Here is a 27,039-nt window from a genome sequence, read left to right on the forward strand (position 1 = left end):
TGATCTACCTCCATCATTCTCTGTTCTGTGGGACCTGGGTCAACAGTACTCTTAGAGCACAACAGACTCATTCCTTTTCCCTGGAAATCTTGGAATTTCACTCTTTGGCGAAGGCAGTGGGGAGAATCTAACAGGGGTAGCCAATGTGGTGCCTTCCAAATGCTTCTTGGATTCCAACTCCTATCACTGCTAGCCAGTGACAGTGGTGGCTGGCACAACACCTGGAGGACATCACATTGCCTAACCATGCTCCTCTAAAAAAGAATTACCACAATTCCAAGGATTCTTTGTGCCATGACAGTTAAATAGTTTCCATATATTTCTACCCACTTTGTATGTGCATATGCCCTTACTGTTATGAATGGATAACTTCATTAGGCACCAGCAAGCTTCCTTGTGGAGAGGTGCCAGACCCTTTTAATGTGTGGAATTGATGAGGCAGATGGCGTGCGTGGTCAGGAGACAGAAACAAGGCAAGAGTTTGTAGCTTGTAATTGGCTAAATTTCCTGCACCACTTCCTTCTCTGCAGACCCATCCATGATTTTAAAATACTTGTTACATGAATAAGAAGTATTAGCTTCTGCAGCGTGGATACAGATACGGCTCAAAGGGCATTCCTGGTGCAAATGTATCATTGCAGCCTTCACAAACCTGATGCCCTCCAGCTGTTCTGGACTACAATTCCCATCAGCCCCTGCCTTCTCAGATGGGGTACATTGTACCTGGGATTGTGCTGTTTTGATTAAGGCAATGAGTAGACTTAGCATCACAAATGGTAGTGCTGAAGGGCAATTCTGGGGGGTTGATACTCCCATCACTCTGGAAAGCAGAGCTCTCCCAAGCACTATTCTCCCCTATGAAATTCACTTTTCATAGCTAAGGGTGAATTCTTTCTTCCTGGCTTTGCTTTGTAACCTTTGTTGAGCAGCAGCAAGGATTAGGCACCGTTGGTAAGAGAAAATGGAATGTACTTGTCCTTCTTTGGGATCTCTCCTTTCCTCTTGAGATATTTGGACCCAAAGCAAGAGCAGCAATGCTTCTCATATATTCATATATTCATGGAATTGTAGAGTTGGAAGGGACCCTGAGGATCATCTAGCAATGCAGGAATATGCAGCTGTCCCAAACAGGGATTGAACCTGCAACCTTGGTGCTGGTAGTGGGTTCCCTGACTGTGCCCCTTCTCTCTCTCTCTGACTTTCAGAAGACATTGGGAAAAGTGCCTCAAACCAGCACTGTGCCGCTGTATGAGGAATCAAAATTCTAATGGTGGGAGATTGAGGACCAGCTGGCGCCACCAACAACCTCCATTCTCGTCTTTGACATCTGTACCTCCCACTACACTTGGTGTAGCCCAGCATCTGAGGACAATCTAGGAAGCTGCTGCTGGAAAGGAATGCACAGGACTTGAGTCACCCTCACCTGAGCCAGCTCCTCTGTCCTGGTGGCGTGTCCTGGTGCCCTTTCTGCCAAGGGACCAAAGGCAGCAGTTGCTCAGCGGAAGATAGCTTGTCTTGGCCATTGCAGCCAAATCACTGAATCCAGCGTTTCTTCCACTGCATGGATTGAGAGCGACCATTTGTTAATCCTGTTATGTGTCCAGCAGACCTACTGAATGGGATATGAAATGGATCCAGAGGAAGATCCTTGCTCCTCAGGGAGAACAAGAAAGCACTTGCTCTGTGAGCAGCCCAAACTGAAGCGCAACTCATGATTTGCCACTGGGGAAAGACCTCACCGGGAAGCTTTCTCCCCTTCAAAACTTCCTGTTGGTAGACTATATTTTAGTAAATCAAGCCCAGAGAAGATTCTTTTTAAAGTAACGGACAAAAGTTTTGAAATGAGAATGCTCTCTTATTACCCAAATTATGGCAATACGCCAGAAATGTTATGGGGAAAATAGTTTTTAAAGAATATTTGAAAAGGTCAGCCTGTCATAGGTTGCTTCCACGCTACAGCTTTTTAGTATTATTTGAGATACTGCTTTTCCACAAACTGACTGGAAGCAGCAATAAAACAGAGGTTTCAAATAGACCTCTGTAACATTTATTCACAAGTAAGTCCTATTCAGTAAAAAGCCCCTACAATGTTAATTAAAAGTTGACTCTTCCTGGAGGGGGGGTGCATAAATTTAATTACTGGTTCCCTTGTATCATTTTATTCTTCTATAATTAAATAACACTGTTTTCAAAGAAAGAGGAAAAAAACGATGTAAGGAAAGCAGTAACTAAAGCCCCTGAACATAAGCTAACCAAAAAGTATAACGTATCACTAGTTGTCCCAGCAGTGCTGGACAAGAAGCAATTAAACTTGGAGGAAACTTTCATCAAAGGCGTAGGAAGTCTTAAAAGCCTTGATAATGTTTTGCCAGCTCACACAGGACAAGCAGTAACTGCAATTGCATTTTATTGCAAGAGGCAGGAAAAATGTCATAAAACAGGTCTGGAAAAAACACAGGACGACAACACAGGAAACACTGGAAATGCAACCATTGGGCAACAAATTACCAAATTTGTTAAGGATGGCTGTTTCAGAGAAACAGGCCATTGTTGGAAGCAATCACAGTATGCAGTGGCTAGCTTTGTGGTTTATGGAAATTATTTAAACCAGATATATTTCATGGAAATTCACCTTTGATCAGGGGAGGAAAAGTGCAGTTTAATTTATGGACAGAAGATGAACCTTGTGTATTTTGAAACGGTTATGAGTTGAACCATACAGAAATCCCCCACCCCATGCATACCACGATCATCTGAGACAGAGAAGTGCCATTTCCAAATTAGAGTGCAATTTCCCTTCATTTTGAAGGCATCAAGTTCTACCGAATACCTGTACAATTCTCAGTTTCATTGTTTGTTCAGATCGTGTTGTATAGTATCTGTTGCCAATGTATTGGGAATTTGGGCTTGGTTTATGAGCTCTTTGACTAGGATGTGTCCTGCTATTATTTGGAAAGCACTGTGTAACTATAAAAAATGTATTTTTGTGTACATTAGCTACATAGTGCTACCTCAAATACTGTTCTAAAACCAATGAGCATTTGATGGTTTTAGAACAAATGCACAACACTCTGCTCCCCGCCCCCATAGCACTTCTAAATTGGACAAGTATCCTTATAATTTAACCTCATTCACAACAAGGCCCCCAAACTCATCTGGGAGAGCCAAGGCAGTCCCAGGTTGAAATCTCTGCTTGGTCATGAAGCCTAATTCATCACCTTGGGTCCTCCATTCTCTGTTAAGTCCAATCTACCTCTCAGGGTTGTTTTTGTGAGGATAAAACAGGGAAGAGCATATCATGGAGCTCCTTGAAGGGTTGGATACAAATAAAATAAATGCGATGAAACTGATCTACTCACCTTCCTCTGTATCTCTGGGATCTCAGGGATTGTCCACAACTTTGTCTTTCCACTGAATGGTACTAAACTTGTAGCTTGATGGAGGTAAGTTGTATCTGCTAACTTCTTAGTTTGAGGTCTAGCTATTCATACCCAGGCAATGTATGGCCATTCTTCATAGAAACAGGGGAAGTTAGCACTGAGGCTTTCACATTAATTGGAGGTAAGGAACCATAGATCCAACGCCTGGCTTTGTATTATCTTCATTCAGGCCTGCCTACACACTCTCTTTGGACATACTGCTTCCATTTCCTTATCCAGGGTAGTGCTAGAGCCTATCTGAAGAGGTAGGTTCTGGGACTGGCAGGTTCTTACACATGCAGCATTTCTTTTAAATTTATGGTGAAGTATTAACTCTCCCAGCCCATGCAAACCCTGCCCCCCCCCAATCTGCTCTTATCTTTTCTGGCTTATTGGCCAACTACCCAAAAGTGACCCATGAAGCTAATTCACTTGATTGCTTTGCTCATCACTTTTTGCAAGCTCGGAAAGGTGAACGTTAGAAGCAAATTGCAAGAAAGTCACTAGTGCACCCGTTTTCGAATAAATCTGTGGCGCAACAAGGTCAGAGGGGCAGTAGATAGATCTGTATCTACTGATAGGTCTCTGAGTGGTCTGTAGTAGATTGGAATGGATTTCCAACTCCTTATTGTTGATAGTAGCACCAAAATCTCTCCCCCACCTTCCGCAATTATATTGGGTAACTTTCTGGGTAACCAGAAGTGGATTTTTAGCTCTTTTTCAGTTCTGTTATTCAAAACAAACTGAACTTAATTCTAAGGGTATGTCACTAGAGGAACACTGAGGTCAGAGGGAAATGAAATGTAAAAAAAAAATCTAATGTGTTGAAACTTGAATTTATGTAAATAATTACAGTGATTATTCACAGAACAGTATAGATGATAACACAAAGATGCTGTTATTGGTCAGGTAATTAGCACTTGAAATTAGCAGGGTAAAAACTCACTAACTTGCTTCTAGCCACACAAGTGATAAATGTTAACAACTTGCTAAATTACAATTAATTGGTTTCACGCTGGAGTCTTCCTTCAACATTTGTTTACAAATGATCCTTTAAGGCCAGTAACGGTGTCTGAGATGTTAAAATATTCACTGAGCAGTTTCTGATTACTGCCCTTTCTAATGCCATTATTGTGTCTATTATTTTGGGTGTTGGGAAAAAGTAACATGGGGGGGGTGCTCCTCTGTGAGTGGGTGCTTTGGGTTCAGAGTCTTTTAAATAACTAGTGCTCTGGCACAGTCTGGGAACGCCTGCGCTAGTCTTTTAAGTTCAAACAGTTAGGATACAGCAATGTTCTGATAGCATCATTCATGCTTGGGCTGACACCAAATGCCTTGTTTACTTAGCTATAAATGGATGCCTGATCCAGTGAGCTGATGCAGTTCAAAGGTGGCTATACCTGGCAAGAGGCCAAATCCCTTTCGTCTGTTTTCATAAAAGATTTTTAGAAACAAGTACCACCCAAGCCAGATGCCTCAGTTAAGGATCCGAATTCTGTATGCTACAGCTGATTTCTAGCTCCATCCTGCCTCTCTGTGACCTACAATGGTATTGTCTACGTTTGTTCTGGCTTTTTTTCTTGCTGCTGCTGTTGCTTGGTTGGCTCACAGACATGCTCATATGTTCACCTATGAACTTCGGGAGCACTATGTATACTTGATGCACTTTCTAGGTTTTTGTTTTTTTTAGTTAGTCCCTTTTCTGTGCAATGAAACACATACAGTGCAATGTTGCGTAAGCTTAGAGTTTGGTGTAGTATGAATTCAGTGTACCGTCATCTTCTAGCAGCATGTTTAGCAGTACTTTTAGCTTTGCTCCAAGTTGGGCTACCTGGAATGCAACTTTCCAAGAGCTGTGCAGCCTCAAAAGATGCTGAGGGAAATGGCCCTCATACTATATTACGATATTCCGTAAGTAAGTCAGATGCACTGCCTTGGGAGAGCTAAAATCTCGCCTTCCTTATGTTCCACCGTATGCTGAACAACCTAAGAGTAGCACATTAAATGATTAAGACCAGCATTACTATTTTCCAATTTTTATTTTCAGTTTCAGTAGCTTAGTATACTTATTTGCATTGCAAATTACTTCAGCTGGACTAAATACTGAGCAGCTGGACTAAATACTGAGCACCATTACCAACAAGATCAGAATCCCAATTTCACCTGTTAGCATGCACTTTAAAAAAGGGAAAACCAACCCTTTAGCATTCGTTCACCACCCCGATTGAAAGGACAACTTAACTTACAAAGATCTGTTCAGCACCAAAATGAAAACGGGCAGCCTGACCCTTTGATGAAATAGGTTAGTATCTCACCATCCTAAGATACCTAGAATGCAGGGGATATCACTCAGCCTGTGAAGGGGTCAGCTGCCTCTGGGCATCTCTTTCACAAGTGTCTCTCCAAGGCATTTGCATAGCTGAGGCAGATGCTCCTGGAATTTTGGCACTCTGGGCCGTTGCCTAGTTTGTCTCTAGGTTGGGCCGGCCCAGGACTAACCTATAACAAACCTATAAGAACATAAAGAAGAGCCTGCTGGATCAGGCCAATGGCCCATCTAGTCCAGCATCCTGTTCTCACAATGGCCAACCAGTTGCCCGTGGGAAACCCACAAGCAGGATTTGGGCACAACAGCACTCTGTCCACGTATATGCTATACTCTAATAAAGAGAGGCATATGTGTCCTCATCTTTGTGACTTCAGCAGCAGGCATTCCAGTTAATAAGACAACATTTTAGGAGGAGGTGACCTGGCCTTTTTTTTTTTTGTAGCAGCAGTGAGAATCCAATCTCTCTACTTGTCTCTTCAAGTCCTCTGTTCTACATGACTCCTACTTCTATCACCCAAAAACTATGCAATAGTATTTTTTTTTTAACTAGCTTGCTATGCCAAGCTTCTTTTCGAAGCCTGAGGTTTGGTCTAGCTCTTCTCATAAGGCAGTGAAGAACAGTACTATACAGAAGTTGCCTGCTTACGCTTGAATTTAGTGTTCCAAATGGAGACTTGAAGGAAGTACACAGCTACCTTAGGAAGGAATGAGAGGACAGGTGAGGGGAATAGGGAGACGTTATCTAGAACTATAGCCTATTCTATTAAGGGAAAATTGCCAAAGCAGATTCCCCAGAACCTAAAATGAAGAATACAAAAAGTCATGTTATCTCTTGCTAAGGAGTGAGACAGACAGGCAGACAAACAAACAAACAAACAAACAAACAAACAAACAGACAGACAGAAAATCTGATATCTCTCCTTTTCCCTACCAGATAAAAAGAAGCTGCAGTTCTGCACAATTTTTGCCTGTTTATTGAAAAACCATGCTTATGGACAAACACACAGCTACTATGTGCCATGATGACTTTGGTCTGGCCTCTTCCCACAATACCAGTCTCCACTGGATTTTGGGCAGCGCTACATTTCCCCTGCCCTGCAAAGGTGATGGGGGCAAGATATCTATAGCCCTCTCTTCCCTTCCCACCACCAGAACGGAGGATGCTTTAAGAATCATAGAGTTGGAAGGGATCCCCAAGGGTCATCTAGTCCAACCCCCTGCAATGCAGGAAGGCGCCCTCCACCAGGGAAACCCACACCCAGTTTAGAACAGCTCTTCAGGGCTCCGCATCTGCCACTGGTCGCAGGTCAAGTACTGCCTGTTCAGATCAAAATCAACGGCAAACAAAAGAAAGGATGACTGAAGTCCCAAGAACGATCTGACCACTTGCAGGGTACGGGATGAGGAGGGAAAGTCAAGGAGGCAATGTGGTAGTAGACACTGGACGATGGCTGGGAGGCTGATATGGGATCCGTAACTTCAGTTCCGTTTCTTGAGCTGCGATGTTGCTTCTACTTCAAGATATTGCAGCCCAATCAGCATACCCAGGATGGAGAAACCTGAGACAGATGGAAAATGAGAGGGAGCAGAGGACATTGCTACCCCTTCTACATCTTTAGGCGGCGCTAGTTGCATTTGGTTACTAAAACCCCCATTTCAGCTCTGTTCAGTTATGAAGCTTACTTGCTGGCTTTGGCCATATCACTGTCACTTAGCCTGTCCAACCAACCCATCGCAGGGAAAGTGTGAGGGTAAGTCTGTGATCTTCTCAGGGGAAAAGCAGGCCACAGCTTTAACAAGCCAAGCACCAGGCACCAAAGAATGGGCTCTACTTACTTGCCACCATTAGGGGTGCCAAGACACCGATTGTTGCAGCTGCTGTGCCATAAATAAACACTTCAGAGAGGAAGTGGCCGAGGGCAAGGAAGAAGGTGAAAAGTGTGATGTTATAGAGGCTGCCGGAGAGAACAAAAAAATGAGAATTATTGCAGGCCACAGAGAGACGCCGACAAAGAAATTAAGAGCCAAGGAGTTAAAAAATACACAAAGCAAACACACTCACGTTTTTGCACTATGTCAGCGACAGCCAATATGATGATGCCTTCAAAATGCTGTTGGACTCCAACTCCCATGAGACCCCACCAGCATGGCCAGTGGTCAGGGATAATAGAAATTGGAGTCTAGGAACATCTGGAAAGCACCACACTGGCTATCTGGTAATACAGGTACACGCTAGACTGGCTTCTGCATTTCTTGGAAATGACAGAGAGCCTCTTTCGTTGCTCAAATGGCAATTCAGATGAGCTGGTTCAGTCCATCTTCCACCCACTAGTCACCACATGGGATATACGGCCTTCCCCAGGCTGATTAATAGGATTAACAGCATGGATGGCAAGGGGTGCACCAAGTTGTGGTAGCTGGTATTGCTTTGGTTAAAGCAAGATGGATAAAAATCAACTGGGATTTTTTTATTTTAAAAGTATAGTGACTTCGAGAATAACCAGGTTTGAAGTGACCCTCGATTTACCATCAAAATGTTGAAAACCTACACATACAGCACAACCCTTTATGTCTTCCCAGAAGTACATCCCAGCATTGCTCACTCACCTGCACGGTAAAAAATTACTTTGGTATTATCTAAATCCCTCTTATTAGGGCTAAATTGACATCACAATTGGAAAAGAACTGGGGACAGGTTTCAGACTTGCCGCGTAACTCTAGGGAAGCAAACAGACCGAGTGCCTGTTCTCCTTTAAAAGTACATCTCACCTTGTCGAATGACACAGTACAAATAGCTCCCTCTCAGCATGCAGTTCCTTGCCACTATGGGAAATGGGAGATGAAGCTGCCAACTTCGATGATTAAAAAAAGAGAGAGCTACTGTGGCTTTTCACACATTATTCCTGTCGAGCCAACAGAGTGGAAGGAGGGTGAGCTGGCTTGCATCTCTGGAACAGACTCCTCAACTAAACTCTGATCAGTTATGCTTGCACAGAGGGTAATGGGGACAGCATAGTGCTTTGAAGCCATGGAAGTATTACTAATGAATGAGGACGAAATGGCTACATTTTACTTTAAGTATGTTTGCAGCACTGGCAGTTAAAAAAAGAATTGCAATCCAAAAACCTTGCCCTGTGAAACTTAATCTGTGCTTTCAAGTCCACATTTTTCTCTGTAAATAAGTGACATTTAAATTGTGTTTGCAAATGTATTATTTCAATCATGGTGATTTTAAATAAATATATGAAATAGAAACGAAAACCCTGGTATGTTTATATACTGTATGCCATTTGCTTTCCAGTCCTAGGCCATCAAGGTTGAAACCCCAGCTTGAGCCATGATGCTTACTGGGTAACCTTGGGCCACTCACAATCTTTCAGCCTAATCTTGTTGTGAGGATAAAATGTGGAGGAGAGAAATGTGTATGCCAGCTTGAGCTCTGTGGAGGAAAGGTTGCTCTAGATATGCAATAAATAAAGCAGATTGTGCAACTAAAATCAAACTGCAAATTGTGTAAATGGCCAGTTTCGTGTAACTGAGGATGCTTTAACCAGGACTGGGGTGATGGAGGGCAAGGGGGGAAAGGAGGAAGAATGGTCTTCATCCTGATGCTTATAAACATGTCAGTCTTACTGATTTCAGTACAATTTAACTTTCTGGTAAGTGTGCTTCACTGTCACTTTGCTTCATCTGCCAGCGGAATAGGAAGGCAAAGGAAGGGAACCCTGTCAATGCAGATGAAAGAGTGATGAAAATGCAAGCAACAAGGGAAAGGGGTTTGTGGGGGTATATTTTTTAAAATGTCAAGATCAGGAGCAGGCAGTCTATGGCAGAGGACTGAAAGCTATTGTGGGTGAACGCAGAGCTGTGCTTCCTTATAGAGGTCCCATATGCCCAACTTGCTATTTTTATAAATTTCTCCAAGCAACTGTCCAACCAGACCTCAAATGCTACCACCTGCTTTTCTTTTATAAAAAGGTTACCAGCTTCAAAAGCTCTTTGCATTTATCCATCAACTGCTCCTTTAACAGTTTGTTATTTTTATCACAGGAAGCCTTCCACTGACAGTTCAAGACCAAGACAGTAGACTGTTGTCCCATCTTAAGCCTCCCGCAGAGGCTCTCCTGACCTCTCAGACAAGCAAACTAGGTCTCTTAGCACACACAGTGCCAAGCTAATGCTGAAGTCAAGCCAAATAGAAACATAAGCTCAGTCCATTCATGCATATGGCTTTCTTGGAAATCACCAACACAAAATATATGAATGGAATAGAAGTTCCAAAAACAACTTCCAACAGAAGATGACTGAAAGTGTACTTGCGAGCTATCCAAATATCACCAAAAGATAGGGCGAATACCCAATTAGAGTGTTTGCACTTTTTATTCCAGACCTCTAAACAAACATGTGCTATAGAATAACTACCTACATTCTGATCTTGCATCAGTATTATGCTAAACAGTCTTTCCTTCATGCCTGTGCAAATGAAGCATTTCAGGAAAATAACATTTGTTGCCTCAACTGTACAAGCTGCTTGATAAAAGAGTTTAGGATAACCGGGAGGGAGTCAGGCAGTGACACCATGAGGGTCTGCACCAGCCAGATTATTCCCTCCTCCCATATAACCAACACCATCAGCCACGTGTGAAGGAAGAAGAAGGGCATGGGGAGGGTTTTATTTTCATTTGCTGGTATAAGATGTGTAAAATTGTAAATCGGCTCTAGTGCATTGGCAAAAAGGTGGTATAAAAACCAGTAAATAAATAAACCATTGCCCTCCAGATAAGTGTTGGACTACAACTCCCATCTTCCCTGACCAATGGCCATGCTGGCTGGGTCTGATGGGAGGTGGAGGCCACGACACTTGAAGGGCCACAGGTTACCAACCCCAGCTATAGGGGAATAGAAAAGAGTTATTGTGGCACCCAAGTGTGGACATGATTGGGAGGTGGGCAAGACAACCGCCGCCCCCCTTTAGCATTTATTGTACATACGTCTTGTTGCGGATATCAATGGCACAGTAGCAGCGAATTACAGAGGAGAGTAAGGTCCAAATGCCAAAGGTCCGAGCCTGGAGGCCATTTACTGTGTAGAGATAACAAATATAGAATTACTAGGGTCTGTCGCCCCGCTTGCTCCGCTCACTGACCCCTTCGTCCATCCCTCCTCCCTTTGCACATGACCAACCTCCCTTTATGCTCGCTGACCCCATACCCATCCCCTCACAGCCCCCTCCACAGTTCAGCCCAAGCCCCTCTGCCAATTGCTCCTGCCAGCCCACACCATCTTTTAAAGGAGGGGTCAGGGGCTTTGCAGAGCAGTTTGGCAAACTCCAACATGATGGCAGGCAAGTGGCCAAGGAAACCTGCTTAACAACAAAGCAGACACTTCACCAAGCAATTTAACAAACCACTCTGTGAAGCACCTGCCCTTCTCCATTAAGCCTTATTGCAGCCATGGTTACTGGTGGGAGGGGGACGACCATTTGGGGAGCGCTTTCCAAAGTGGTTTGCAAAATCGCTCTGTGAAGCACATCCTCCCCTTTAAGCAGCTTGCCTAGGCTGCCTGCCACCAAGTCGTCCACCTGCCTGCCATCATGGTGGAGTTGGCAAAGGCAGCCACATGAACTGCAGCATAACAACCATACATTTTTACGTATATACAGGCAGGGGGTAACTATCTTTTCTGATACTCTCCCAGTCTAGGCAAAGCTAAGCAGTAGGTATGGATAGGACTCAAGACTAATGGAGTTGGAAAGCGTTGTAGGGGTCAAGGTCTTTCCAAATGATGGAGTAATGCTACTATCAATACACAAGGGAGCAGGGAAAATGCTACTGGCAGTTAATTAAAACTACTCGTTTACTTGAAGTTTGGTTTACTGGTACTTTAGCTGAAGCCGGAAGATCCCTGTCTCTACACATAAGGGTACATGGTTGTGTTTGGGATGGAAGGACTAGTCTTAAAAAATGTATTAAAAAAAAGCATTGGACAGGAATGCATGTATAACTTTGAAGGGGACAAAAATCTAGAAAAGGTGGCAGTGAATTCAAAATGGTGTGGAAGAGCTTAATAATGTGCCAGGCAGTGCTTCAATAGGTGCCTATGCCTTTATCATAAGGTCTATTCTGCATAAAAAGACATCCATAATATCTGCACTTGCTGGGCTAAGAGATACCTTTTACTAACAATTCTGGTTAGTGGCTTGAATGCTGTTCATCAGTGATTGTCTGCAATGGGAACTTTTGCTGGGATGATGTCATCTGGGTGGTTCAGTGCCAGCAGCACAGTCTTTTCAGATGGACCATAATATCTGGAAATGCCCAAAGCTCATAATATGACAGGATTTGCTAGACTATTCTTATACTGTGAGTATAATTGTATTACATAAGTGTCTGAGATTGTATTTCTTAGATGGGGAAATATAGTGGATTGGCTGATTGTTGAATCAAAGGACATGTGGAACTGTGCAAATAAGCCCATAAGGACCCATGGAAAATGCTTGTTTTAGTACTGCAGTAAATGCTTGAGACCACTCCAATGTGGATATGGAACTGCACTATCTTCTGCAATAATCCATTATGAGGTGACAGAATATCACTACGGGTGAAATGGAGATTAATGGAAAGGGCTTTAACTCAATGGCAGAGCACATGCATAGTATGCAAAAGGTCTCAGGTTCAAGGTATGGCATTTCCAAGTAGGGGTGGAAAATTCCTAAGTCTGCAACCCAGAAGAACCACTGCCAGCAAGAGTAAAGAGTAAATAGGTGAACCAATGGATCAATTTGGTATAAAGCTGCAAGCTATGTTCCTAAGGGCTGTCTGACACATTTGCAACTATGTGGTCTTATATTTATTTCATCACATACACATGCTCCAGAAAGCTATAATGGGCTCCTGCTCTCCCTTTCATGTACAAATAGTGAAACAAACACAAGCCTCTTTTTTTACACATCATTGAGGTTTTGGTATACCAAAAGCACACAACGCGTTTCACCTAAATTTGTAACACGCTTAGCAGTCTTCAAGCTGTCACTGTTCAAGCAAAAATAGCACTAGCCACCTCTAGAAGTTTAAGTAAGCAGAAGGTGGGTTATTTTGAAATCTGAACAAAAATTTTCAGATCTCAGGCAAGATAACCCAGGATTAAGGTTCCAGCATTTCTTGAGTGCAAAAATGACAACCTGTGCATCTTACCGAGGCTTGGCTTGCCAGTGTATAGTTTCTCAGAGAGGAAACTGTGATCTCTGAAGCTTTGCACTGTGTTCCCCATGGCAATAATGGACACCATAACTAGCCAGCTACGGAGTACATTCAGGAAACGGCTCATCTTGAAGTGTCAAAACACAATCTGCTAATGGGAACAAAGACAGAATCCAGAATTCACAATGCTTCCATGCATCATAATTCAGTCACCCTCCTTTAACTATGTCTGTAACCTTTCCTCCTAAAGTAGTGTAAAGGGGCTTCATAAGAATGACAGCAGGGGCCATAAGCTTATTTTATCATTCCCCTTCATCCAATTTGTCCTATACGATAGCATTCCATAATAATTACAAAGATGGAAATCTCACATGCATCGTCCACAAAGCCACTGGCCTTTCTTCCAGAGAGGACTGGTAGCTAGCTGTCTTTACTTTGATCCGCTGCATGCTGCCTTGGGGTTAAACCACAACGGACACGGCGGGGCTTATTTCACAGTAAATACATTTAGGATTGGCTATTGGAGAGAGGATCAGCCTTGAGAAATCATTTTATGTTCAAAATCCTAATTTAATCTATAGCAGAGATAGCTGGCTGCCCAAGGGGGGGGGGGGGAAAGGGAGCACGAGGCACAGTTGGTTTTCCTATTAAGATGCTTAGCTTTGTGCCTATATAGCTATGTCCAGTTTAGACGATTGCATTTAGGAATGATGATTTTAAAAGCTAACTCGCTTCTTTACAGCCTTGTAGTTGGCCCTAGCATTAACCATTCTCGCCCCTCTCCCACGGAAGGGACCAACGTTTGTACCTACAACGTTTGTCATATTTAGGAATGCCCTCAGCTCGCCCAAATTCAGTTCCCACGCTGCAATGCCACCTGCTCGCTTAACCTCCAAACCTTCCACATCGCGCCTCTTCGTTATCCTCCACCCCCAAAATGCAACCCCACCCATCAATGGACACCCTACATCGCCTTACCTGGTCCTCAGCCGCAGCAGCTCTCCACCCTCCCTCAAGCCAGAGCAGCAGCAGCAAGCACCAGTCCCGCCTCCCCGCACTCTACGCAACGATTAGCGCACTGTTGGAGCTTGCCTTTCCCTGATTGGCCGCTACGCCCATAGCTAGACCTCTCCTCCGCGCCACATGGAAGGGTAAGCCACTGCGCCAATCACACGCGTGGAACCCTTCTGAGGCGCTGTGACGTTTTCATCAAAGGCGGGGTTAGAAGAACCGACGGCGCTACAGCCTCCTCGGTTCATTTTCTTTCTTTCTTTTTTTTTTAACAGAGGGAATCTTGCAAGACGCCATCTTAGCAGAGGCAGAGGTTCGAACGAACGGGCGAGTGTTCCTTTGTGCGCACGCGCTCGAGGAAGGAACCCGGGCGGGAGCCGAGAGCCGGCGCTTGCGCAGACGCGTCTTGGGCGAGGGAGGGAACGGTTGCCTGTTGGTTGTTGTAGTAACAGGAGAAGCGCCGGCGGGAGACGCGGCTACCGGGCCCGAAGGGAGATGAAGCAGCAGGTAGGGCGCTGGGGGAGCCCGGCAGTGACGGCGCTGGCAGCTGCAGAGCTTGCTTAGGCAGGCGGGTTGTGCTTGGGCGGCGGCAGCGTCTTCTCCCCTGCTCCACAGGAAGGACCGAGCGGGGGGGGGGACCTGCCTTGGAACCGAGGGCGAGGGGCGCCTCTCGCCCCAACAGCCCCCTTTTGCCTAAATAGAGGGCCAGGCCAGGGCTGAGCAGCAAAGTTCGCGGAGTTCACATCGGTGATTCCTGAGGGCCACGTGCAGGACCGACTTTCCCCTCACACTTTCACCCCCAACCCCCTACAGACCCCGTTTGTGGGGGAAATGCGTCCTGTGGGAACAGTGTGTGCCATGGGGCTGAGAGACGTCGCTACCCACTTGCAGTGTCTCCCCCCTCCCCCCCTCGGTGTCCCTGCACCTCAATCCCTGGGGCTGCCTGACTAAAATTAAACATCGTATTTTGAACAAACTCCGCTGTTTTGGGTTGCGGAGGGATGTTATCCCACTGTGCTGTGTGTGTGGGGAGGGATTTGAGTTTCATTTTGAGGAAGGAACTGTAAGAAAGCTTGCCTCGGGCTGCCGGGAAAAGAGCCCCAAAAGTCACAGTAGGAGAGTGTGAACCGAATAAAAAGTTGATAAGGAAACGGTGCTGAGCTGAATCTGAGTTGAACTTCTCACAACCGGCAAGTTTTCAGCACAGGCGCCTCTCTCAGCTCTCCCCTTCCAGTCTATGGTATATTGTATAATCTTTCAAGCCGGTAGATTAGAGCCGGTGAATTAGTGGCCAATACATGTCAACGTGTCTGGGATAAGGATATATGTAACTGTCAGGTTGTGACTGGAGTGGATATTTTAAGTGTTGATTCCCATAGCAGTACAAGTAGAGGAGGAAGGCAATCATAGTACAGCCTTCTGCCAGTTATTTATTCATTTAATTTTATCAGGTATATTTATAAAACTCTGAGCATCAAGATAATGCCATGCACTATACAGAAATACAAATAAAATAAGTAAGAATAGATAAGCGTTCTCAAAATGCAGGAGACACTGTTGCCGTTTCTGCATGAAGTGCCTGTGAAAATGTGGCTTAGATCAATATTAAAGGTGGTCTGTTAGAGAGTATTAATTATTCATATTGGTATCCTCCCCTTTCTCTAATAAGCTCAGGGTGGTGTATCATATTTTATCCACTCAGCAATATTGTGAAATAGTAACTTCACTCATAGGTATTGTGGTTGAGGGGGATTATTACCTATGTTCTTGATATCCAGATTCAGCACTCTTGTCATGACACCACCCTGACTTTCTTTGTAAGGGAGGAAATAATGCCAGGGTACTCCATATCTGCAGTTTACTCAAAGCAGTCATTTTGTTGTTGTTGTTGTTGCTGTTGTTGTTGTTGTTGTTGTAGAAAACAGCACTGGTGGATAGGTTTACTGATTCTACGGGGGAGAGTTTGAGAGGCCACCGTTTCTGGGCTGTATGAAAACGTCCACAGGAAATGCCCGTTGGAATGGCTCGGGACTTGGAAGAAACAGATTCGTCCTCAGAGGAAGAGGAAGTGGTGGAAGGACCAGAGTAAGTTAACATGCTACCTGTATATGATATTGAAACTGTACATCTTGCATCTCATCATCCGTACTTGGAAGATTATTTCTCATCGTTAAAAAGGGGGGGGGGTGTTGGTTGGTTACAATGCATGAAAGATCAGTATTCAACTTGCACCTGAGTATTCTTTTAGAGTCTGAAAAGCTGTGTTCTCCTGTAATTCTGGAGTCAGGAAGATGGAATAGTCATACATGAACATACAAAGCTGCCTTATACCAGATCAGACTGTTTGTCCATCTAGTCCAGTGTTCTCTACTCTGACTGACTGTGACTCTCCAAGGTCTTTCTTGCTCTCTGACCCTTTAACAGCATATAATAATAATAATAATAATAATAATAATAATAATTTTTATTTATACTCCGCCCTCCCCGGCCAAAACCGGGCTCAGAGCAGCTAACATCAATGTATAACACATTAACATAAAATCAGGCAATCAATTAAAATACATCTTAAAATCAGATCAAGATCAGAATAAAATCCAGTCAGATGGCAACCCACAGATAAGGGTAGGGGACCTTAAATGCTCACCAGGCCCAGCTGTTTGTGTTGAACTTATGTGAGCCTGTGAGAAAAATTGAGAGGCCACTGTAATGCATGTTCTTATGAAAGGGGAGAGGACGTCAGACCCCAACCAAAGACCTGGCGGAACAGCTCCGTGTTGCAGGCCCTGCGGAAAGATGTCAAATCCCTCAGGGCCCTGGTCTCTTGTGACGGAGTGTTCCACCAGGCCGGGGCCATGGCTGAAAAGGCCTTGGCCCTGGTCGAGGCCAGTCTAATCTCCTTGAGGCTTGGGACCTCCAAGATGTTATTATTTGCGGACCGTAAGGTCCTCCGTGGGGCATACCAGGAGAGGTGGTCCCGTAGATATGAGGGTCCTAGGCCATATAAGGTTTTAAAGGTTAAAACCAGCACCTTAAATCTGATCCTGTACTCCACCGGGAGCCAGTGCAGCTGGTATAGCACTGGATGAATGTGATTCCGCGGTGAGGACCCCATAAGGAGTCTCGCTGCGGCATTCTGCACCCGCTGGAGTTTCTGGGTCAGCTTCAAGGGCAGCCCCACATAGAGTGAATTACAATAATCAAGCCTGGAGGTGACCGTTGCATGGATCACAGTGGCAAGAGAAGTAAGGGACCAACTGCTTAGCACGGCGAAGATGGAAAAATGCTGCCTTTGTTGTAGCTGTAACCTGCACCTCCATAGAAAGGGCGTTGTCGAAGATTACACCCAGACGCTTCACAGAAGGCGCTGGCATTAATTGTGCCCCTGCAAGAGATGGGAGTTGGCCCACCAGCCCCATGTCGTCCTGACCCAGCCAAAGGGTCTTCGAAGGATTTAACTTCAACCGGCTCCCACGCAGCCATCCAGTCACAGCTTCCAAGCACCTGATCGGTGTGTCTGGGGCCAAGTCAGGATGGCCGTGCATCTACAGATAAAGTTGGGTGTCATCAGCATACTGGTGGCAGCCCAAACCAAAACTCCAGACAAGCTGGGTGAGGGGGCATATAAAGATGTTAAAAAGCATCGGGGAGAGGATTGCACCCTGCGGCACTCCACACACCAAGGAGTGCCGTGACGACGACTCCTCCCCTAGTGCCACCCTCTGTCCTTGACCTGAAAGGAAAGAGCGCAGCCATTGTAGGACTGTGCCTGAATCCCCACGTCGACAAGGCGGTGGTCCAGAAGTTCGTAATCGACCATGTCAAAGGCTGCTGACAGATCTAGAAGAATCAGCAGCCCTGACCCACCTCGATCCAGCTGCCTACAGAGGTCATCTGTTAGGGTGGCCAGAACCGTCTCAGTCCCGTGACCAGGGCGAAAGCTGGACTGAAATGGATGCTGGGGACTGAACTTAGGATCTTCTACATGCAAAGCACTTACTCTATCACTGAGTTATGGGTAGGGTATAAATATAATAATAATTATTATTATTATTACTACCATGAGGCAGAGTGAGACAGCTGCCTCAGGTGTCAGATTGGAGAGAGCTCTGTGGGTGCGCTATGCAAACCTTTCCTGCATCCACTAAACTAGGCCCCTGCCCTCAGGGTGCTGTGGAGGATGTTGAAATAAGATTAAATGGTTTGCTGAGCTATTGTATGTATAATAGACTCCGGGGAGGCAACTTTTCGCCCTTTGCAATATGCCTTTGGCTGGCTCTGGCTTCTTTCTGAATGGTTATCTTTCATTATCACCAATTTTTATGATCTTGTTATTGATCTTCTTTAACAGATACTGCCATGACTTACTAATGGGTCCTTTGGTGGTTGCCACCAACCCCCTCTCTTTTCCCAAGTCCTTTGGAGTGCATGGAGAATTCTGAAAGGTGGAGGTTATTCTCTCACCTGTGCTGTGGTTTGGAAAAAACTTTGTTGTTTCTTATCCAAAGTACAAGGCAAGTGAGATAAAACCCTGCTTGCTAGAGAGTGGGTGGTGATCTGTGCTCATCTGTATTTATGTTTAGAGAAGATGAGAAACATCAAGTGATTTCTTAGCTTCTCCAAATTGTTTGTACTTGAACATCCATCTAACCTGAGAGCCTGGGCAGCTCTGGATCTGTCAATCCTTGCAGGTAAATAGAAGATGATACTGAAATACAAGAGGTTTGGGAACCTTATCCTGTTTCATATGCTGTATGTTTTGAATCTTCTAAAATGTTAGCCCTGAGCCATAGAGAAATGGTACAATAGAGGAAAAACCTCTTGCTAACCAGTCATGCTACTAGCAACAAGTGGCAGCAATATCTATTCCTGAGTAATATGTGTGGCGCTTCTATCCCAGCTTGTCACTATAAGATCATTTGCATAGTATTAAGAATTGAAAACTGCTTTATTTTCTCTTCCCTCCTGGTTACTTTTTACTTTTGTAGTATGTTTATTGGATTGTTGGCTAGAGGGCAGGTATACTTGTTTTTAAATATCTGTACAGTGTTTAGACTGTAGGTGTTCTAGAAGTGATAATTAATAACTTGATCTGGTCACTTGAACAACCTTACTCTCTCAGCCGTCTTTTATTTGACTACTGATATACTCTGTGAACACTATTTTTTCTAAGGCTGCTATTCTAATTTATTTAAATAAGTAAGAGTTTTGCCCGCTGACTTGAAAGGAACGTGGACCACACCTCAAATTGGGTGGGAATGCCCATAAAACTTTTCAGGTATCTTCTCTCTCTCTCTCTGTGTGTGTGTTACATCCTGCTAGAGATTCCATGTACAGTATTCTTCTTATTGAGGCCCAAATCTTCCTTCCTTCTTGCACCCAAATCTGCTTTGGCAGGCATTTGCTTTTTTGTCTGAAATACCACACTGTGCACAGAATAGTATGGGATCAGTGCCACAATTGTAGGGATCTCCAGTCTGCATGTCCAGACATCTTTCTCAGTATACTTCAAGCAATACTGAGCTGGTTGCAGTGCATAGATGTCTGGATTATTCTCTAGGCAGTGACTGCAGTCCTCCAGCATGTTATTCCAGGAAACTGAGGGTCATGAAGAGGGTGAGTGTTAGTGTCTGAGCTGTGGTGTCCTTAGTGTAAATCCTCAGAACAGGAATTAGCCTAAAGTACCTTCCTTCAGTCTCGGCTCTGTTCCCACTTACATAAGGTGTTAGAGTAGGCATGAAAAATATTTGACTTAACATCTTTGCTTGACCCAGCTCAGCGTTCAGGGTGAACAACCTGGGGCATAAGAGGACACAAAATTGTTCTTCATACTGACATGTGATGTGGGATTCTAATAATCAAAAGAATCCTGTGTAAAGGAACTTAAGGGAAAGGAAGTGTACAACTGTAGAATCACCTTCATTGATTGACTCCTTGCAGTTTATGCAGATAGATAGAATTGTCCTAGACTTGGGCATGTGTTCACATGAAGGCAAATGGTTATTTTTGTGAAGGGTCTGTAATAGCTTATTTGCACTTGTAGGTCATATTGAAAATATGCTTGTGAGCTCTAGCTAAGCAGCATGCTGCGTATAATAATTTGCATGCTCCATCTATAGGTGGAAAATATTTAATGTTGGTGGACATATTGTATATGCGGTGCACTATTTTTTTAAATTCTGAAATAATTGAATATGTGGAGAGTGCTAAAATATTGATGTGCTGACAGCACTACATAGACTATCAAGCATTTTGGTATCCTTCTTTGTGTAACATATGCTTGAATGGCCTGCTATCACATTTACAGTTTACAGTAGTGATGTGAGAACTGGAAATCTCTTAAAAACAACAGTAAACTAAAGCTGTTGTTTTTAGGACTCACCGCTTCAAGACTGTAAATGCATTGCTTTAACATTCTTATTCTTGGTCTACTTGTCAGTTTATGTACCTGTATAGTATACTCTTAAACAACAGCATGTTTTTCTTCGTACTTTAACAAAGGCAAAAGTGCCTACTTGCAGTTGAGTGCTTGTACATCCTAATTTTCCTTCTTGTTCCTTAATGGGAGTTTTGAACTAGCATGTGTTTTTGCATCATTTTGTTCTTGGGCAGAATATAAGCCATGTAGGAGATCTCTTAATTTACTGTTCCCTACCTCCCAGCTTATATGTTATTTTGGAGAGAAAAGGAGTAAAATTGCTGTGAGGGGAATATCTAAGCGTTCCTCCTTTCTGTTTCTAACATGTCTTTTAGCACAGGGTAATACTGGAAGATGGGTATATAATGACTCCTATCTTAAGAGAAACTTGTTGTGAAGTTTTTGGTGCATGCTGTATAGTTATCAGACCACCCAAATATCCAAATTTTAATTTAACGTAATAGAAATATTGATAAAACAAAAGCATTTCTGCATATGATGACTTGCTTAATTTATAAGTAAGAATTTCCTTGTACATTGCCACATGCTATACCCTGGTTTTTCTTCTTCCAACTCCACTGTTTCTTATTTTTCTGCTTTGCTAAGCAACATTCTAGACTGAATTAAGCCTTTTGCTGTGTGGTAACTGTACAAATGTCAACATCTCGGTGTTTGAGCTGAGATGTAACCTTAGTGTAGTAATGTGTTGCCATTTGACTTGCTGAGGTGTTGCCTTAGCATGGGTTGCCACGATACCTGGCCAGTTTATAACCTGAACTGCACTCAGAAAAGGTAAGGGTTTGTCTTGGAATAATTCTTTGAACATTGTAGCCCTATCTAATGCTACATAAAATATCAAAATCATCTCTCTTTCCCTCATAAGCATTTTAATGCCTTGCTTTAAATGTTGGATCAGAAAAAAGGAAAAGAAAAATTGCTGTACACTTCAGCAATAAATGTTTGTCGTAAGAGGGTTAACTGCTGTTTTTATGTTTCTGAATCTTGAGGCTTATATTTACTTTTAAGTAGTTTTAATCTACATAGGGGTTGCTGTATGCAGGTATTCTGACTCTCTTCATAATTAGCATTTTCCTGTATATGTTCATAAATGTGTTCTGCCGTTTTAGGGAGCACCCATGCATCATGTGGACAGGTGGATTCAGAAGGATCCCAATCCTGGTATTTCATGCAGAAGCTATTCTAACCAAGGACAGTTACATCCGCCTGATTGGGGGTAAATGTGGTTTTATGCAACTCATTATCTCAACAAGAGTATATAAAATGAAATTACCTGTATATGATTTCTCTTCTTGTCATATAAATAAATGAAATAGCTCTTGACATATTAGAGTTATGTGTTGCCTTGACTATAAATAAATAAATCAAAACAGTCAAGTTACAACCTTCTAAATTCCTAAGAGAAGAATTTAAACATGCTCTGAAAATGTCTGTTGAAAACAAGGAGTTAAAAAGTGCATAACATTGTTTGGAAGTCTAAAAAGTTCATAGGCTCTTTCTTGTGCAGCAACAGTAAATTAGCTGATTAAACAAACATGTGGGGAAAAGAAAGAAAGAGGGAGGGCCAGGGTGAATTTTGTAATTTACCCTTATTGGTTTTGCTGCATCAATAATAATAATAATAATAATAATAATAATAATAAGTAGTAGTAGTAGTAGTAGTAGTAGTGTAGGTATAATGGAATGTGTCAAGTTCCCTAACACTGTTTCCCTTTGGCAGCCTTTGGCAGCCAGTGAAATATAATGTGGCTGGGGTGGTGTTACTAATTTGTGATACTTTCTTCACAGAGCGCTATCGCTTGTCTTTTAAGATTGTGAGAACAGACAGTCGCCTGGTGCGGAGCATTTTGTCAGCTCATGGATTCCGTGAGGTATGTTCATCAGGACTTGTTAAATATGAAGAGACTTAAAGTCCAATTATGTTTGCCTGCTCTTGAAGCCAAGAGACAGATATAGTTCAGAGCGTGGAGTGTGAAGATACAGCTGTTCAAACAAAAAGCATGATAAAGCACACTCCTGCATTAGGTAGCTTGTCATATATACTGTTTCTAATATGATTACTTTATAATGTACATTCCTTTTGTCTAGTATGATATTTTGAAACCTACAAATTGTATACATACCCAAAGAAACAAAGCATACCTGAAGAAACAAAGCTTGTGGAGGTGCATTAATACTGGCTGTGTGAATTGTTTTTGTTTTGGAATCTAGTGCCTTGATTGGTAGGTAATATACTTTTCCCCAACTTCCTTGTCATGTCTAGGTACACCCAAGCAGCAATGAGTATAACCTTATGTGGACAGGATCCCATCTGAAACCCTACATTCTACGAACCCTCACAGATATTCAAAAGGTCAACCACTTCCCTAGGTAAGGGGATATGTGATGACTGCATAGAAATGCCTCTATAGAAGGGTGCAAATAAGCAGTGTGACTTGAATATGCACTATATTATTCTTCAGTCTCTCTTATAGCTTATGTAGAAAATTGGGACAAATGAGATTTATAAATTCCCATCACCAAAGTCCTCATGCTCAGTAAAACTTTCATAAAAACACTAATAAAATAGTTTTTAAATTAAAAAATAAAATAAAATCCCTTGCCATGAGATACTTGCTCAAAGAGTTGCCTATTATTGCTTAGAATTAATGGATCTGTAGAGAAATTGGAATGAGGAACCACCACCAAGAAATCTTTCTGTAAGCTTGGTACATTCATACCATCCTTTAGAATGCCTTCAGTAGGAGAGAGTCAATAATCAGTTGGTGACTGCAGACCTTTATGTTGTATTCAGACTGACAGTAGCAAGAGAGCAAGCTAGAATTGTGCAAGTTCCTTGTGTTCCTTAAAACTTGTGAGTGTTAAGGTAATTAATTTTCAAAATTCCTCACAAAGAGGCGACATCTGAAAACTGCATGTACATCTCTTCAGGTCTTATGAATTAACTCGAAAGGACAGATTGTACAAGAACATCATTCGCATGCAGCAAACCTATGGATTCAAAACCTTCCATGTGCTCCCTCAGACCTTCATTCTCCCTGCTGAATATCAAGAGTTTTGCTGTAAGTGACTGAATCAAAGTGACCAAGTATTAAGTAAAGTCGGGAAGTGTTTTTCATTTTTCATTTTATGACCTTCCTGGTACTCCAGGCGACAAAATGTATGTCAGCTTTTGACATTGAAACTCATGATATTTCAATGACTCCCCTAGGAAAAGTCCTCTCCTAACCCTTTGAATCCTTGCAGTGGAGGTCATTCATGCATTGGGAAATCCTGGGAAATAGATATTTAAATGTGGGACATCTCTGTTCCTCCATACTAAGACTCATGACTTGGAGTCCTAAGCCTTAATTTTTTAAAAAAACCATCAGCCATTTGAGTGTAACAATTGACAGGGGGTGAGTCCCGAGCTCTGTGCTTACTTTAGTCTGGTTTGCACATAGCCATAAGCCAAACCATGGCTTATTGTGAATGAGCAAGCATGCTGGTGCACAGGGAGAGAATTGTGTCTTCTTTGCTCCTCCCCTGCTGTCGCTGAAGTACTTTAACTTGGCGTTATGCCCAAACAGGGGCTCACAAAATGTGATCAGTAACCAAAGTTTGTACTTGGCTTACTGCTTATGGTTTGGGAGAAAACAAACCACGAGCCTGGGTTTGGACATAGTTCTAAGGCAAGCCATGGCTTAGGTGCTGGTAGTGCAACAGGAGTGAAGCAGCACAAGTTTCCCTGTGCAGTGGCACACTTGATCATTTAGCCATAAATCACAGGGGAATGGCTGTAGCTCAGTGGCAGAGTATCGGTTTTGCATGAAGTCCCAGGTTCCATCCCTGGCATCTGCAGGTAGGGCTGGGAGAGAACCCTGTTGGAAATCCTGGAGAGCTGCTGCGGGTTAGGGTGGACAATACAGATGTAGATGAACCAATGATCTCACTCAGAATAAGGTAGCTTTCTATGTTAAGTACAAACCAGGCAAGTGAATTTTCCAAATCCCATAATTGCTATGTGTCGCTATCTGTGACCAAACTGAGTATAAAGTGAGGAGGAAAGATGCAGAATGAAAAGACACCTGTGGCAATTTTTAGCAGTTCATATAAAGACTGGCTGAAAGAGGCCCGTAAGTACTGCTGAAATTCCATTCAGTCATTGCTGGAAGCTGTGGCAATGTCTGGTAAACCTTTTGGTAAATCATTTGATAGTGTTTGTGATTTTTATTCTTTCTCAACCAGGTTCCTATTCAAAGGATAGGGGACCCTGGATCGTGAAGCCTGTGGCATCTTCTAGAGGACGAGGTGTCTATTTGATCAACAATGTAAGCACTTAAATATACCAAGCTTGATAAGTTGCTTGCATCTTTGAACAAGTGATAACGTTTCATGATAATGTTTTGGCCTCCACATAAATGTTCAGACTGTTAGGAGCAACACACTGAGTATGGTACTGTCTTGCTGCACTTGTCCTGTTCCCTGTCACTTGTATCAGATAAGCAAATTATTAGATAGTTAGATGTTGCTTATTTGGTTTGTCAAATGCTAACAACAGAGCTTAGACAGAGCAAGCAGAATAGCTGTTACTGTTTTGGTTGCTACTTAACATGTGCAAGATGTCTGAGTCTTGGATACCAAGGAAGTAGTGTATATAAGACCTTTGACTTGGGACATGAATGTTTTAAAACTGAGTGAATTTCCTGGGTGAAATTCCAGTTGCTCCCTTTGTACAAGCATTCCAGCTTGCCAGGTGGAACAATACCCTCTCCCATTGTGTGCCTTTCTGGGGGTTCTGACTCCCCAAGAGCCATTTTTTTTTGTAGTGGGAGGTGCTAACTTTGTGCAGGGCTTTCCTTGACATGGCTGATTAGGTGACTCCCGCCATATTGCCAGAGAGGTTATAGGAATATCTTTTCAGGGGTGTATCCAGTAGAAGAGGGGTAGATTCAGAAAAACTTTTTAAGTCTAGGAGCAGCTATGTTCAGGTGGTTGCTGTTTAAATGTGAAGCTTGTATGTCTTCTGTGCATTCTCACCTTCTGAACTGAGATCACTCGTTTGTTGGCTAATGTTACTTCTTAACAGACACATCCCCATTCTGGCAAGTGGAGATATCTTGAGGTTCATAGTGTAAAAGTTACCATACTTTTAGGGCAGCCACAGAATGATTAGAAGCGGCTATCTAATGGTAATGGGGTCATGTTGACCATACACTCATATGTTAGGCTAGTTGTCTGTATCGTGAGGCAAATTTTACCAAGCACTTGATCAGAAATCTGGAGAAGCAAGGGTGTGGTGACATTTTTGCTATAGGTAACTAGCTCACCTGAATCTATTGCATTCAGCACAGATTAGCACTTGGTAAATAGATTTCACTCAAGGAGAACAGTGTAGCAGATTCACTGTTGACTGTTTTAACTACCTTGTCTATCACTAGTCGTGAAAGGAGCCATAATGGATAGGAAAGTTTATGTGTGTGTCCCCTAAAACTAATAGGCAAACTATAAAACTGAACAGTGAGTCACTGCTTTCACTCATATATATCTCTCCCTTCCCCATATTGAAGGGGCCAGTTTGTCTCATATGTTCTCAGCCTGGCTCCTTTCCCATGGAATAAGGCAGCTGCTAGCCAAGTGCATGAAGCAACTGTTTCCAGAGCTGCACAAGGCTTTACTCTCCGCTTCAAGGAAAGACATATGTGAACAAAGGGTCAGAACCTGGAGAAAGGCACTCTAAGCTTATTTCCCATAATATCTGGTTCTTCCAGGATTGTTAAACCCACAGATCTGTCAGATGTCCTACTCCTTCTCTCCAGAGTGCTCTCCAGAATCTCATTCTTAAATTGCCTTAATCTCCTGCAGATAATAGGGGATGCTTTTGTTTCTGTGTGTCACACTAGATAAATACAAAGTTTTCCAGTTGACTGTAGTTAACTTGTTCATACCCAAACTTATTTGAATAGTGGTTGCTACATAGGAAAGCCACTTTAGACTTGATTATATTGCTGTTAGAAACCATATCTGTGGTCTGTGCTTTCAGGATGTTGCAGCCCTCAGACTTACCCACATGTGGTCTATTCCTGTCAAAATATGAGCCCTTGATCATGACTTTATCACATTAGCTTTTACTATATTGAACTGTCATAAGTATCATAGTTGTCGCACACAGTTCTTTTCTGTGCTCACAGTTCAAAGCCTTGGACAGAATTGCCTAGTTCGGCATTTGGACTGTGGTGCAGAAAGCATTATGTAAGGAAGTTGTTTTCTCTGCTGATGTTGTGCAGCCTGAATCCTATGCATGCTTACTTAGAAATTTGTCCCACTGTGTTTAGTGGAGGTTACTCCTAGGTAAGTCTGCATAGGATTGCAGCTTTAGTTCCTGTTACAGAGTTCTCATTCACATCAATGTGGTCAACAATTCCAGTTTTTGCTGGAAGGAAAGAATAATATTAAAAACTTAATTCTGATCCAGTTTTGATATGAGAGGGAGCCCTGTGATTGTGTAGAATCATAGAATTGTAGAGTTGGGAGGGACCCCGAGGGTCATCTAGTTCAACCCCCTGCAATGCAGGAATCTCAACTAGATCATACAGCCTCTACTTAAAAACCTCCAAGGAAAAAGAGTCCACCACCTCTTATGGGAGTCTGTTCCACTGCCAAACAGCT

At 43.1% G+C, this 27,039-nt stretch overlaps 3 protein-coding genes across 9 annotated transcripts in view; 2 read left to right on the forward strand and 1 right to left on the reverse strand.

Annotated features, from left to right (window-relative positions):
* FLVCR2 (FLVCR choline and putative heme transporter 2) overlaps positions 1-9,009 on the forward strand; it is a 48,425-nt gene extending 39,416 nt beyond the window's left edge. For 2 of the 3 annotated variants that reach the window (XM_083616238.1, XM_083616237.1), the window contains one exon: positions 1,206-3,350. In XM_083616238.1, coding sequence (XP_083472364.1) covers positions 1,206-1,268 — 63 coding nt within the window. In that variant the 3' untranslated portion in view covers positions 1,269-3,350. Of the gene's footprint in view, positions 1-1,205; positions 3,351-8,228 lie in introns of those variants that run through there. The other variant, XM_083616239.1, reaches the window with a different exon arrangement.
* On the reverse strand, positions 5,440-14,044 carry ERG28 (ergosterol biosynthesis 28 homolog). The gene is made up of 5 exons (XM_083621697.1): positions 13,926-14,044; positions 12,942-13,098; positions 10,740-10,830; positions 7,585-7,703; positions 5,440-7,307 (listed from the first exon to the last, which is right to left on the reverse strand). The coding sequence occupies exons 2-5, from the start codon at positions 13,072-13,074 to the stop codon at positions 7,228-7,230; spliced, it is 423 nt and encodes a 140-aa protein (XP_083477823.1). The 5' UTR covers positions 13,075-13,098; positions 13,926-14,044; the 3' UTR covers positions 5,440-7,227.
* A 100-nt stretch (positions 14,045-14,144) lies between these two features.
* TTLL5 (tubulin tyrosine ligase like 5) overlaps positions 14,145-27,039 on the forward strand; it is a 110,370-nt gene continuing 97,475 nt past the window's right edge. For 4 of the 5 annotated variants that reach the window (XM_083610486.1, XM_083610490.1, XM_083610487.1 and 1 more), the window contains exons 1-7: positions 14,297-14,465; positions 15,877-16,043; positions 21,501-21,607; positions 22,180-22,262; positions 22,655-22,761; positions 23,323-23,453; positions 24,619-24,701. In XM_083610486.1, coding sequence (XP_083466612.1) covers positions 15,967-16,043; positions 21,501-21,607; positions 22,180-22,262; positions 22,655-22,761; positions 23,323-23,453; positions 24,619-24,701 — 588 coding nt within the window. In that variant the 5' untranslated portion in view covers positions 14,297-14,465; positions 15,877-15,966. Of the gene's footprint in view, positions 14,466-15,876; positions 16,044-21,500; positions 21,608-22,179; positions 22,263-22,654; positions 22,762-23,322; positions 23,454-24,618; positions 24,702-27,039 lie in introns of all 5 variants that reach the window. The other variant, XM_083610489.1, reaches the window with a different exon arrangement.

This window comes from Podarcis filfolensis (genome assembly GCF_964270895.1).
Source record: "Podarcis filfolensis genome assembly, chromosome: 1".
Lineage (NCBI taxonomy): Eukaryota > Metazoa > Chordata > Lepidosauria > Squamata > Lacertidae > Podarcis > Podarcis filfolensis.

Coding starts and splice junctions, on each gene's coding strand:
- ERG28 (XM_083621697.1), bottom strand. CDS start 13,074: ATGAGCCGTTTCCTGAATGTACTCCGTAGCTGGCTAGTTATGGTGTCC. Junction 10,831..12,941: donor CACTGGCAAGCCAAGCCTCG/GTAAGATGCACA, acceptor ATCTCTACACAG/TAAATGGCCTCCAGGCTCGG. Junction 7,308..7,584: donor GGCACCCCTAATGGTGGCAA/GTAAGTAGAGCC, acceptor CATCTGTCTCAG/GTTTCTCCATCCTGGGTATG.